Source organism: Protobothrops mucrosquamatus, unplaced genomic scaffold (genome assembly GCF_001527695.2).
Source record: "Protobothrops mucrosquamatus isolate PMUCROS unplaced genomic scaffold, P.Mucros_1.0 scaffold2599, whole genome shotgun sequence".
NCBI lineage: Eukaryota > Metazoa > Chordata > Lepidosauria > Squamata > Viperidae > Protobothrops > Protobothrops mucrosquamatus.
Genome location: NW_015388653.1, coordinates 67,292 through 80,255, shown reverse-complemented (window position 1 = coordinate 80,255; position 12,964 = coordinate 67,292). Strand labels below are relative to the sequence as shown.

Below are 12,964 nucleotides of genomic sequence, written 5' to 3'. Positions count from 1 at the left end.
ACATTGTCCACTCCCTTATTGTAGGGTCATGGTTCACATCTTCCAATCAACTTGAAAGATGTGATTTACTTCCGGTTTCTTTCTCCCGGGCTATCCTTATGCTCCTCCCTCTTTCCTAGTTGCTGGTTTAACTATATATATACCAGACAGTTCTGCACATTGTCAAAGCAAGAATATACAGTATTTGCAGCGTTGACATTAACAGCCTCAACTTTTTTCTTAGTAAATACTTAGCAAATTCTGTAATAATAAATTAATTAGAAAAACCCAAAGCAGAATTTCATCCCCCCCCCACCCCATGTCTTGAGTGCCGTACAGTCCTTTTTAGGCGGCATGGAGATTCTAATCGAGCGAAGGTGTTTTCTGATATCCGGTCTCTTCTCCAGAGCATTGAGGGCTGCCTGGTCTTGAGGGAGCAGCTGCATCGCAAGAGGGGCTGAAGGAATCCTGGAAGTCGCTATGACGAGGACGGAAAAAGGTATCTTGGTTTTTTACTGGTTTCTGGGGTTTGTTTGTTTTTTTGACTTGGAAATATTAATAGGATTTTCTGCTATGATGAACTGCATGTTCTGTCCGTGTTTCACCTGATAATAAACCATGATTAGAAACATGCCCTGAGCAGAGCCGGTTTGCACACAGCTGTCTTCACAGAGATGGTGTTAACTCTTGAATGCATCCCTCTTGAGCGAAATGAGTGACAGGTGGTCCTGGACTTATAAACAGTTCATTTAGTGACCGTTCAGAGTTACAACGGCACTGAAAAAAGTGTTGCCACATCCTCATTGTCACCTGATCAGAAGCAAGACGCTTAGTAGCCGATTCATGTTCATGACGGTTGCAGGGTCCCGGGGCGACGTGATCCCCTTTGGCGACCTGGCTTGTCAAGGGGAAAGCCAGATTCACTTAACAACCGTGTCACTAGCTTAATAACTTAAGTGATTCACTTAACAACTGGGGCAAGAAATGTAAAATTGGGCAAAACTCACTTAAGTGTCTCACTTAGCAACGGAAATTTTGGGGCTCAATTGTCGTAAGTCGAGGACTACCTGTATATATAGCAAATGGAACACTGACCAAGGACTTTGGATGCTTAAGACTACATATCCCATCTTGGGGGGTTTCCCACAAACAGGAGCCCTGGACCATAATGGAATCGACTCATTGCCATTTTAAGTTGTGACAATTGTAAAGAGGGTCACTCACGTAACCAACCCAATTTTAAAACAACTGTGTGTGTGTGTGTGTGTTGGTTGTTAAGTGAACCCATGTTTGCTGTGGCATTTTTGTCAAAAAACAAGTAAACACTAGTTCGGCAAACATGTAAATTGTGGTCAGGTGACTGGGACACAGCAAATGGCCAAAAATGTGAGCCAGTTGCCAAGCATCCACAATGGGGCCATTTGACTTGGGGTGGGGGGGGCGGGGGTCCTGGCCATTGGAACTGGATTTACCTGTGCTTGAGAGGTGGGCTGCCTTTTCCTTTTTTCCTGCAAGGAGATTAAATCAATAAAGTCCCATCTTTGCTGTATGGTGATCAGTGCAATCCTAAGTTGCACTATCTGAGGGATTAAATCAAGATCACGTGAGGTATTAGTACCGCTCTATAAAGCCTTAGTAAGGCCAACCTGAAGTACTGCATCCAGTTTTAGTCACAATATTGTAGAAAGGAGTGGAGGCTCTGGAAAGAGTGCAGAAAAAAGCAACGGAGATGATTAGGGGATTGGAGGCTAAACCATGATGAAGAACGGTTGCAAGAACTGGGCATGGCTAGTCTAGTGAAGAGAAGGATCAGGAGTGACCTGTTAGTATTCCAATATTTGAGGGGCTGCCACAGAGAGGAGGGGGTCAACCTGTTTTCCAAAGGCCTGACACCCAAAGGCCTGACAAGGAACAACGGATAGAAACTGATCCTAGAACTAAGGAGAAACTTCCTGACCGTGAGAACAATTAACCAGTGGAACAACCTGCCTCCAGAAGTTGTGAGTGCTCCAACACTGAAACTTTTTAAGAAGAGACTGGACAGCCATTTGTCTGAAATGGCATAGGGTCTCCTGCTTCTTGGGCAAGGGGGTTGGACTAGATGACCTACAAGGTCCCTTCCAACTCTTGTTACTCTGTATTCTGTATTCTTCCTATGTACAAGATCATGGATTGTTCCTGAACAGGTAGTCTTCAAATGAACAACCATTTGCTTAGTGACCATTCTCAGTTACATCAGCACTCAAAAAGGTGACTTACGACCAATTTTCACACTTGCAACCTTCGCAGCGCTAGGCAACTGGTCTGTATTTATGAGGGTTGTCCCATTGTCACATGATCACCTTTTGCGACTTTCCCAGCTGGTTTCCAACAAGCAAGGTCAACGCGGGAAGCCAGATTTGCTTAAGGACTGCATGAGTCACTTAACCACTGTGGCAAAAAGGTCATAAAATGGGGCAAAACTCATCAGTTGCCTTTAGTGACAAAAACTTTGGGCTCAATTGTGGTTGTAACCCGAGGACTGATTCTGTATCCTTGACCCAACTTTGGTTTTGCAGTATAGAAACAAAATTGAAAATGAGGGGTCCTTGGAGCTGTCTGAGACCACCAAGAAGCCCTCATCTCAACCCTGTGCTACAAGTATTCTCCTTTCAAATGGAAAGTTTCTCACTCTGAACTACCTTTGACAATAAAAGAGAGAAGACAAGAACGGTTTCTGTATTACAGACTTTTTACTGCCAATAGGTCAAAGTATTTGGTTGCTAACCCCAAGAATTGCTGAAAAAAAAAATGTCCTAACTTCTAAGGTTGTTCTTAACCCACTTTTGGTAGTAAAGGGGGGTGAAATTATTACATTCACAACTACGAAAAAAAGGACCAATTATATAACCTCTGTTTGTTAAATATAGAGTTCTTCTCCGACAACTACAGGATCTTACTTAAGTTTTATCAATGTCTTCACCTAGTGGTATTCCAGTAAAATATTCATGCTCACAATCTAAGAAGGCACAATGCGCAGGAGAGGGGAAGAAGAGACGGGCGTGATGGGTATCCGCGTTTTCATCGTTTAAGCCAGTGGTTCTCAGCCTTTTTAATGCCGTGACCCCAACCGGTCGTAAGTTGAGGACTAAACCGGTCGTAAGTCGAGGACTACCCAACCGGTCGTAAGTCGAGGACTTTCCCTGCCCGGGAGCGCCGCGCATGCGTGGTTCCGCCCCCTGCGCCGGCCGAGGCGTAGCTGGCAAGCGGCAGAGACGGAGCAGGCCGACCACCAGCTGGCCCAGCCCAAGGGAGGTAAGGCACCCGCCGGAAAAGGGGGGGAAAAAATGGCGGACAAAAAAAATGGTGGACAGCCTTGCTTGGCGACCCCCATGAAATGGTCGATCGACCCCAAATGGGGTCCCGACCCACAGGTTGAGAACCACTGGTTTAAGCAGTCCAAAGGTTTTATAAATGCTTGATGACTGTTCCTCTCACTGCTGCAAGCTTCAAACAGTGGGATTTTATGTCATCAGATACTAACATGGCCTTTCTTCACTCAAGAGTGTCTTTAGGTGGGTTGGCCATCTGTGGCACGATTGAATTTTGCGGGGCCACACATTCTAAAGAGCAACAAATGCGACTGTTCCAGTGTTTGAAGATCCTGGCTATTTGCGTGAAATACGTAGAATGCAAAACTGTGAGCTGAAATCAGCATCTGGGCATCGATACTGCTCTGTCCTTTTTTTTTTTTTCATAGCTTGAATTATATGTCTAAATTTCTGCATTATGCTTTTCCCCCCACAGGGATGTTGTTGAATATATTTCAGAAGGAAAACCGTTCTTCCTTGCTAACCGTTCAAAAGAAAGCACATGAGGAAACAGAAGAATTGGCCAACGGTGTGTTGGAATAACACAGAGAATCCTCTAGAAATGAGTAAACTGTGCTGCACATTTCACTTAGCAAATTGATAACTTCAATACATTTCTTGTCTGAATTAAATGCAGTTCAGGGTTGTTCCAATTAACAAATGCTCAACTCTGAACCGAACAGGAGGACACTTGCAATTTATGTACCTACTGAGTGAGCTGAGCTAAACCCGTGGGATTGGCCTTAGGGGTAAATCCGTTGGATACTGGTGTCAAAACTTTGCATAAAATAAAATATACACAGTATATTTGGGAGTTCTTTTTGTACTCTTCAGCTGACCTGGCTCCATTGGAGATTTCTGTTCCTGCCTTAAGGCGTTTTCTTGCTTCTCAATTTTACTGCAAAACTGAGTGAATGTTTGCATTTTAAACGCAGTCACTGAACAAGTGGACTTTAAAGACACACCTTTAAAATTGTCCTGAATGGGTGGATCACAGCGTGAATTTGGAGAGGGTTGGACCAGAAGGACCTCCAAGGTCCCTTTCTATGTTTTATTTAAGCAGCAGGGAAAATATAAAGAAAGGAGTAGCCTTAGAGTCATAGAATCCTATGGTTGGAAGGGATCTTGGAGATCATCTAGTCCTACCCTCTGCCCAAGGCAGCAGACCTTATATTATCCCAATCAAAGGTTGTCCCACCTCTTCTTAAAAACCTCCATTTAATCTCCAGACCCTTTATCCTCACTAAGTGACCAGTCTTAACTCGAGGACTACCTGTTAATTTATGTTTATTTTTAAAAATAAGAAAAAGGGACAAATCACAAAGATCAATTCGTTGACCTTACAAAGAAGGCTCAGACTAACTAACCTGGAGGAACACGGACTAACCTAGAGGAGCACAACAAACTGACCGGCATTGCAGCATAGTCTAAATTTTGTTGCAGATCTGTTTGCAGTGTCATACTTCAGCGACACTAAGGGCACCATCTTGTGAGGAAGTTTGAGAACCGCTGATCCAGGGGCTGCCATTTTTTTTATTCCCCACGTGGTCGTACAAGGCCAGCGTCAGCGTTCCCAGAGTCGAATGATAAAGCCTGTCTCAGCAATATCTGGGAGTTCGTCCTTGTGTGAATACAGCCAATAGCAGGTAGCACCACAGGTCAGTTTTAAGAATTCTTCTCCCCTTCATTTCATGCCTATTTAAAATTTCCAAGATTGGCAATCAAACTTGGTTTTATTTCCTTTGAAAGAAGTTATTAGGCAGAATTTTATTTTCTACACTGTTAGTTTATTTACAAACATACAAGCTCAGCTCAGACAGTGGCAGTATAGACAAATTATGAATCCACCTCTATTTTTTCACATTTACTAACATTACAATAAACTTTCCCAGCGTGATGGTTTATACATATCCTGTACAGTAGTTCTCGACTTAACAATAGTTAATTTAGTGACTGTTCAAAGTTACAATGGCATTGAAAAAGTGACTTATGACTGTCTTTCACAAGACCATTGGTGTATCCCAATGGTCACATGATCAAACTTCAGACACTTGGCAACTGGCTCGTATTTATGATGGCTTCAGTATCCCTGGGTCATGTGATCCCCTTTTGCAACATTCTGATGAGCAAAGTCAATGGGGGAAACCAGATTTCACTTAACAACCGTGTTACTGCTATGACTCACTTAACTGGCAAGAAAAGTCGTAAAATGGGGCAAAACTCACTTAACCGACTTGCTTAGCAAAATTTGGGTCTCAAAAGTCATAAGTTGAGAACTACTTTTATTGCAATTACAATTCCTCTTTTCCAGCCAAATTGTTTTCACTGTTAGATTTCCAGGAAAGGGAAAAAGTCCTGCCGGCCCCCTAACTTTTTGCTGGCCGGGAATTCTGTGAGTTGTAGTCCCAGGAAGAAGGGGCATCGTAGACATTTTGTTCCAGCTTCCTTTCCTCCAAAACTAGGTGCACACAGAGGGAAAATGTGTCCATTGGCTAAGAGACACAGTTGTTGCGCAGGAACTGAGGCAGGGGCTGCCTCTGGAAATCAAAGCTGGTCTGAACGCAAGTCAGAAGAAGCTCAAATGCCCTGACCATCGCGTTTTGGTTCTGTAGCCAGTTCTGGAAACCTTTGAGGTCACAACTGCAAACTAGAGACAATTCCCTCAAATCCAGGAATCGCAACTGCCTCGCTGGTTGAAACGAGGAAGGTGAGAGCGTCAGCAACGGATTTCCACGGACGCTGAGAGCATGCAGGGATTTCAAACTAGAGAAAATCTGATCTGGAAGTTTGTACAACATGTTGGCCCCGAGATCCAGGATTTCTAAAGACGCCAAACCGTGGAAAAGATTTCCAGGCAAGTCGCGCAGGTGATTGGAGCTGAGATTCAGCACCAGCAGTTTCTCCAAATCCTGGAAGAGGTCCGTGCATTTCTGGGTGGCCCAAATGTTTCCCAGATCGTTGTGAGAAAGGTCCAGTTGTGTTAGTGGCCTCGGAGAGTTCTCAACTCGTGAACAACTTGCCAGGTGGTTGCTGGAGAGATTCAGGAACTTCAAGTGGGGAATCTCGGCGAGTTGATGCCAGACGTTTGCCAGGTCCGTTAGACGGTTGGAAGAGAGATCAAGATGGATCAGATTTGGGCCAAGTTTTTGTATGCCCCAGGTATCCTGGATCCTGTTTTGCCCCAAATTAAGCTGCAGCAAGGAAGGGAGATTCCCATTGGGAACTCGGCCAAGAGCGTTGTCTTGCAGGTCAAGAAATTGCAAAGACTTTAGACCCATCAGGGCATCATGCTGAACAATTCCAATGTGGTTGGACTTCAGAATGAGACGTTGCAGAGGAGAGGATTTCAAATCCTCCAGTCCTTCTGTGTACAGCTCTCCAAGAAGATTGTCGGACAAATCAAGGACCTGGAGCTTATTTAACCCTGAAAATGCCCCATTTTGAATCTTATTAATCTGGTTGGATCTCAAGAGCAAGGTGTTGAGATCTGGTAAGCTTGAGAAGACAGAGGCGTTCAGGACATTGAGAAAACCATGAGACATGTCAAAAGTCCAGATACGGCTGTGACGCAGCCCAGAGAACGTGGTAGCTGAAATGTCCTTCAAGTTCTTGAACCCGAACCCACTCCCAATAGCTCCTGAATGTTGCACCTTGAGGTTCTGGATCTGTGTGCCATTCAGGCTTTTGAGGAACTGTTCAACTCGCAACACGTTCCATGGGTTGGAAGAGATGTCCAAGGTGCCCAGGGTGATGTTGCGAAATGGGTTGTTGCTGCAAGAAGGATCGCTTGACAATCGATTGGAGGACAGGTCAAGGAAAGTCAGATGGCGCCCACTGAGATACTGGAGGTCATCCCCACAAATTGCCCGAATTTTGTTGAGTTTCAGCTGAAGGACCCTTAATTTTTTCAGTCCTTGGAAGGTTGGATCTGGTCTGAACCGATCAAGGTGGTTTCCTTTAAGGTCCAAGACTTCCAGCGATGAAAGGTCTTGGAAATAGCCCTTCTCCAGGATTCTGTGGTCAAAACCATTAACATCCAAGAGTAATGTCTTGAGTTGGGTCAAACCCTGGAATGCGTTGGGGTGCAGTGACACGTTCCCGTTGCCCCCCAAATCTAGGAAAGTGATGTTGGACACATTTGCAAAGGCCCTCTCTCCAACATAGAGAGGGCCTCCCGATTGTATCCCCAATGACAGCATCTTCAAGGCACTCATCCGTGGGAAGGAAGACATCTGGATGGTGGAGAGGAGGTTAAAATTCAACAAGAGGACTTGAGTGGACACGTGCACGTTGGGGATGGCCTTGTGGCCTTGGGCTTGGCAGTTGGCCACCATCCGGTTCTTGATTTTGCTAGTGGAGCATCGGGAAAACGCATCGGTGGCAGAACTCAAGGCTACCGAGACGAACAGGATTGTGCTGAGGGAGACTGAAATGAAGAGAAAGGAAAGGGTTGATTAGCTTCCTAGCCTTATTGCCACTGATAAAATTGCTCTTTCTAGGAATCAACTGGTCAGGTGGAGCCTTAACCATTGCTCACAGGGCTTGTGGGCGGACCATGCAACTCAACAACACGGGATTAGTGTCCAATACAGTGTTTCTCAACCTTGGCCGTTTTAAGACTTCAGTTCTGGGAGTTGAAGTCCACATGTTTTAAAGTGGCCAAGGTTGAGAAACACCGGTCTTATGTGTTGGAATCATAGAATCTTAGGGATGGAAGGGACCTCAGAAATCTAGCCCAACCCCCTGCCCAAAGCAGGACACCTTATTCAACTTAACAATAAATAAATAACTTGGTTTAGATGGGTGTCTAAGTCAGGGATTTTCAACCGGTGACCACTTATGGTACTTTGCTACGTGACTGCTAGCCAAGTGCAGCAGGGGAGGGGAATGAGCCCAAGCGGGCCAAGCCTGGGGGAGAGGCAGCTGCAGGACTGTCTGGGCTCCGCAGAAGCCCCAGGAGCCGGCAGGGCTCCAGCTGATTGGCACTTCCAGAAGCAGCTGGGAGCTGGAGGTGAACTGAAGAAAAGGGGGAAGAGAGGAGAAGCTATAAAACAGTGGTTCTCAACCTTTTTAATGCCGTGACCCCAACCGGTCGTAAGTCGAGGACTAAACCGGTCGTAAGTTGAGGACTAAACTGGTCGTAAGTCGAGGACTAAACCGGTCGTAAGTTGAGGACTACCTAACCGGTCATAAGTCGAGGACTTTCCCTGCCCGGGAGCGCCGCACATGCGTGGTTCCGCCCCTTGCGCCGGCCGAGGCGTAGCTGGCAAGCGGCAGAGACGGAGCAGGCCGACCACCAGCTGGCCCAGCCCAAGGGAGGTAAGGCACCCGCNGGAAAAGGGGAAAAAAATGGCGGACAAAAAAAATGGCGGACAGCCTTGCTTGGCGACCCCCATGAAATGGTCGATCGACCCCAAATGGGGTCCCGACCCACAGGTTGAGAACCACTGCTATAAAATAACGTGGTTTGGGTGGGGGGAGGGGAAAAAAGACATCAGGAAAGGTTTAATCCCTTTAAACAAATGTAATTAGTTTTTCCCCCTTTAATTGAGTCTGTCTGGCTTTTAGAAAGTTTTCTTTGAAGGTAAACCGACTTAATTTAAAGCTAAAGCTTTTCGCAATTGCTGGAGCCTTTCAGTCTCCGATTGCAACATTGTGACGCGTGACACGCCTGAGGCAAATTAAAGAAAAAAAAATGGAGTTTGTGTTTCTTTATTTTCTTGCTTTGCACTTGATTCCTGTGTCTTTAAGGGTACAGGGAAGGGATTGGGGGGGGGTGCATTCTTACTACACTGTGGAAGAGGTCAGAAGGGCCAACCAGCTAGCTTAGGAGTAAGACCTGTGGACTTCAACTCCCAGAATTCCTCAACCAGCCATGAGGGCTGAGGAATTCTGGGAGTTGAAGTCCACAAGGTCTTAAAAGTGCCATGTTTGAAGACCCCTGAACTATCTGGTAGTGGTGCATATTAATAAACATGGATAAACTCATCATACATTTGTCAGTGCAAAGGGAAAGTGATGACTTGGGTTTTTTTCATTTTGGCTTAGTGCTTTAGAAAAACAAGCTGATTTGGGTTTAGCATAGTGTAATGTGCGAATCCAGACTTTGGTGGCCACTTCACAAAATGATGGTTAAACGAGTTATCATTTGGGATAAACCATGTTCTATATCAGCTAGCCAGCCTTTCTTAGCCACTTTGGCAGAATTGTGAATTGGATATGCTAGAATCTGAAGAAGGATGAACATTTAAACTCCACCATTAAAGGAACGCCCTCTGTGTGTTTCTAATTTCACTAAATGAGGCCTGTGGAACATATATATTGGCTCCCCTTTTGGTGAGAGTTTATCTTCACAAACCAAGTCAGCTAAAACTTAGCATTCACATAGAATGTTAAACTTGGTTAGCATTAAACTGGCTTTTTTTTTTTTAATTCAGTGTGTTTTCAGCCGTTGTGGTGCAGTGGTTAGAATGCAGTACTGCAGGCTATTTCTGCTGACTGCCGACTATCGGCAGTTCAAGTCTCACTGGCTCAAGGTTGATTCCGCCTTCCATCCTTCCGAGGTCCCAGATTGTTGGGGGCAAAATGCTGACTCTGTAAACCGCTTAGAGAGGGCTGTAAAAATTGCTATTTTATTAACCATTTGGTTCCTTTGTGGTTCAATGTTATTGTGCACATACAGAATACAGAATAATAAAGTTGGAAGACATCCTGGAGGTTTTGTAATCTAACTCTCTGCTCTAGCAGGAGACCCTATACTATTTCAGACAAATGGATGCTGAATCTTTGTTTTTTAAAAAAACTCTGGTGTTGGAACACCCACATCTTCTGGAGGGAAGCCGTCTGACTGATTAATTGTTCTGTCAGGAATTTTTTTCTTAGTTCTAGGTTGCTTGTCTCCTTGATTAGCTTCCATCTGTTGCTTCTTGTCCTGCCTTCTGGTGCTTTGGAGAATAGCTTGACTCCCTCTTCTTTGTGGCAGCCCCTCAAATATTGGACCACTGCTATCATGTCTCTCCTGGTCCTTTTTTTCACTATAGACAAACCCAATTTTTGCAACCGTTCTTCATATGTTTTAGCCTCCAGTTCCCCAATCCTCTTTGTTGCTCTTCTCTGCACTCTTTCCAGAGTCTCAATATCATTTTTATACCACGAAGAACGAAACTGAATGCTGAATTCCAAGTGTGGTCTCACCAGTGCAGTATAAATTGGCACAGTAATCAAGTACTGTGTACATGTAGGCAATGAGCTACATGTTCTCTTCAACTTAAACATTTTTAGTAATTTTCCACTCTTTTCTAACTCATGTAAAATCTACAGACCTCTGGCATTACACATTACATTAAGTCATAGTTTGTTCAGCACTCCAGCACCACTTCACCAGGAATCCACACCTAGATCAGCATAGTTTAACTCCAAGGTCACCTTCAGACTAATCAAGTAAGCAATACTCCAATCAAGAAACTGCCACAGAGACATTAGTAAACAGCCCAACCAAAGAATCGCTAAGACCCCCCTCCCACCCAGACAGGCAAGACACCAGAATATAAACTGACAGCAAACAGCACTCCACACTAGCACTGATGACGTTACCTAGTTGGGTCATGAAATGTCTGCAAGGAAACAACCCAGCTCAGAGAGCACCAAGGACCCCTCATTTCAACCCTGAGCTACAAAGATTCTCCTTCATTGATAGTTTGTTCATCCACAATGTCTTGAATCCAATACAGTTGGTGGGGGTCCTACCTGATAAGCCATTGTGTACAAACCCTCCTGGGTGGGTTGACACTATTAAACCACAAAGCGGTCAGCCAAATTTTAGTTAGTATAATATGTAGCGTCTCCCAACTTTAAAAGCAATGCTGAATTTCAACTTTTACCACCACCACCCCGTTATGGGACTCACCTTTCTGAATCCTCCACGGGGGCCACCGCTGGAAGGACACAGCCATACTGTCGTGTGGAACGAAACAAATCCTCCTGCTTTGGGTGGCAAGTGTAGGTCTCTCTTTGGTGTGTGTGCGGTTGGCACTGGCACTGTCCCATATAAATGCCACTGGAACCACCCATCCTTCCCAACCCCACGTCAGAGGTGACTGTGGACAAAACGTGAAGAGTTGCACAACAGGGAAGTGGCAGAGAAATTCTGCACCATCACACACACACCCCCCCAGCATTTCGTGATTGTTTCTCCACACACACACACACACACACTCTGTACTCCTCCGGCAGGTCTCCCCAGGTCAACCGACCTTTAGAAAGAGCTCAAATAAAACCATGAGTCACGTTGAGGGGCAAACAGAGGCCGATTGACTTTCCATTATTGGGTAAAGTGGGACATTTTAAGCAACCAGGACCTTGTTTCAGAGAGATGCACCCTTCAGCTCTGGAGGAAGTTGGTTTCTGCAACATTTATTCAAGATATTATCGTTTCCTCTTAAGATTGCATGCTTCACGTGAGATTGACCGTTAAATGCACGGGTGTCCCTACAAAGCAAACTCTCTGGTCAGTTATGGTCAGCCACGGTTGTCGAGCGAATCACTACAGTGGTTAAGTAAATCATGGTTGTGTCACAATGGAGGATGGATGTGCAGGTTAGAAGCCTCCCATGCCCCCAAAGAGACAGACGGTCTCCACCACTCTTTTTGACCCCGCAGGATGCCTTCACAGTGTTGCCCAGCTGCAACCTCCCTCCATCTGTTGCCAGAGGCACATTTGGGAGGGCCACAGCTTGTGGAAAAGGGCGAGGACAGATAGTCGAATAGAGCTGGAAGGGGCCTTGGAGGTCTTCTAGTCCAGCCCCCTGTTCAAGCAGGAAAACCTATACCTCGAATTACAACCACCAATTTTTTTGTTGCGAAGTGAAACATTGGTTAAGTGAACCCCACTTTACGAACTTTCTTGCCACAGTTGTTAAGCAAATCACTGCAGTTGTTAAATCAGTCACAGGGTTGTCAAGTGAATCGGGCTTCCACATTGACTTTGTCAGGTCACAAAAGGGGACTACGTGACCTTGGGACACTGCAATGGTCATAAATGTGAGTCAGTTGCCAAGCCTCTTTGAATTTTGATCGCGTGATCCTGGGGATGCTGCAACGGTCATGTGAAAAACGGTCCTAAGTCCCTTTTTTCAGTGCTGTTGTAACTTTGAACGGTCACTAAATGAACTGTTGTAATTCGAGGACTATCTTATGGATAGGACTGGTAAAGCAAATCCACATTGGAAGCAAGGAGCTTAATGAGGTTGATGGTGCATGAAAAGCCCCTCAAACTCTGGCTACGTGCATAAATTACAGGTACTCTTCAACTTATGACAATTGGGGCCGGTACTTCCATTGCTAAGCAAGGCAGTTGTTAAGTGAGCCACACACAAGTTTATGATTTATTTATTTTTGCCACTGTTAATAAGTGAATCACATGGTTGTTTAAGGAAATCAGGCTTCCCCCATTGACTTTGACCGTCAGAAACTGGCTGGGGAGGTCACATAGGGTGAGCAGGCGACCCTTGGACTCTCTTGGCATTGCAAATACGTGTCTGGATTTTGACCACATGATTGTGGGTGAGGATGCTGCCACGGTTGTGAGGACTGGGTCATCAGTCATCTTTTTTCAGCAACGTTGTAACTTTGAAAAG

The 12,964-nt window shown here is 45.2% G+C and overlaps 1 protein-coding gene, 1 long non-coding RNA gene and 2 other non-coding genes across 4 annotated transcripts in view; 3 read left to right on the top strand and 1 right to left on the bottom strand.

The window, feature by feature from the left end:
• The window catches only part of LOC107295997, a 4,773-nt gene extending 4,294 nt beyond the window's left edge, over positions 1 to 479 (top strand). Inside the window, exon 3 of the long non-coding RNA XR_001549078.1 lies at positions 387 to 479. This is a non-coding gene — a long non-coding RNA (uncharacterized LOC107295997). The remainder of the gene's footprint in view (positions 1 to 386) is intronic.
• Positions 480 to 544: 65 nt separating this feature from the next.
• On the top strand, positions 545 to 625 carry LOC114923241. Its single transcript, XR_003810595.1, has one exon. It is a non-coding gene; the product is annotated as a small nucleolar RNA SNORD126 (small nucleolar RNA).
• A 2,812-nt stretch (positions 626 to 3,437) lies between these two features.
• Positions 3,438 to 3,582, top strand: LOC114923240. The gene has a single exon (XR_003810594.1). It is a non-coding gene; the product is annotated as a small nucleolar RNA SNORA79 (small nucleolar RNA).
• A 2,162-nt stretch (positions 3,583 to 5,744) lies between these two features.
• On the bottom strand, positions 5,745 to 11,300 carry LOC107295996 (toll-like receptor 5). The gene is made up of 2 exons (XM_015825333.1): positions 11,236 to 11,300; positions 5,745 to 7,755 (listed from the first exon to the last, which is right to left on the bottom strand). The coding sequence occupies exons 1-2, from the start codon at positions 11,279 to 11,281 to the stop codon at positions 5,822 to 5,824; spliced, it is 1,980 nt and encodes a 659-aa protein (XP_015680819.1). The 5' UTR covers positions 11,282 to 11,300; the 3' UTR covers positions 5,745 to 5,821.
• Between the last annotated feature and the right edge of the window lie 1,664 nt (positions 11,301 to 12,964).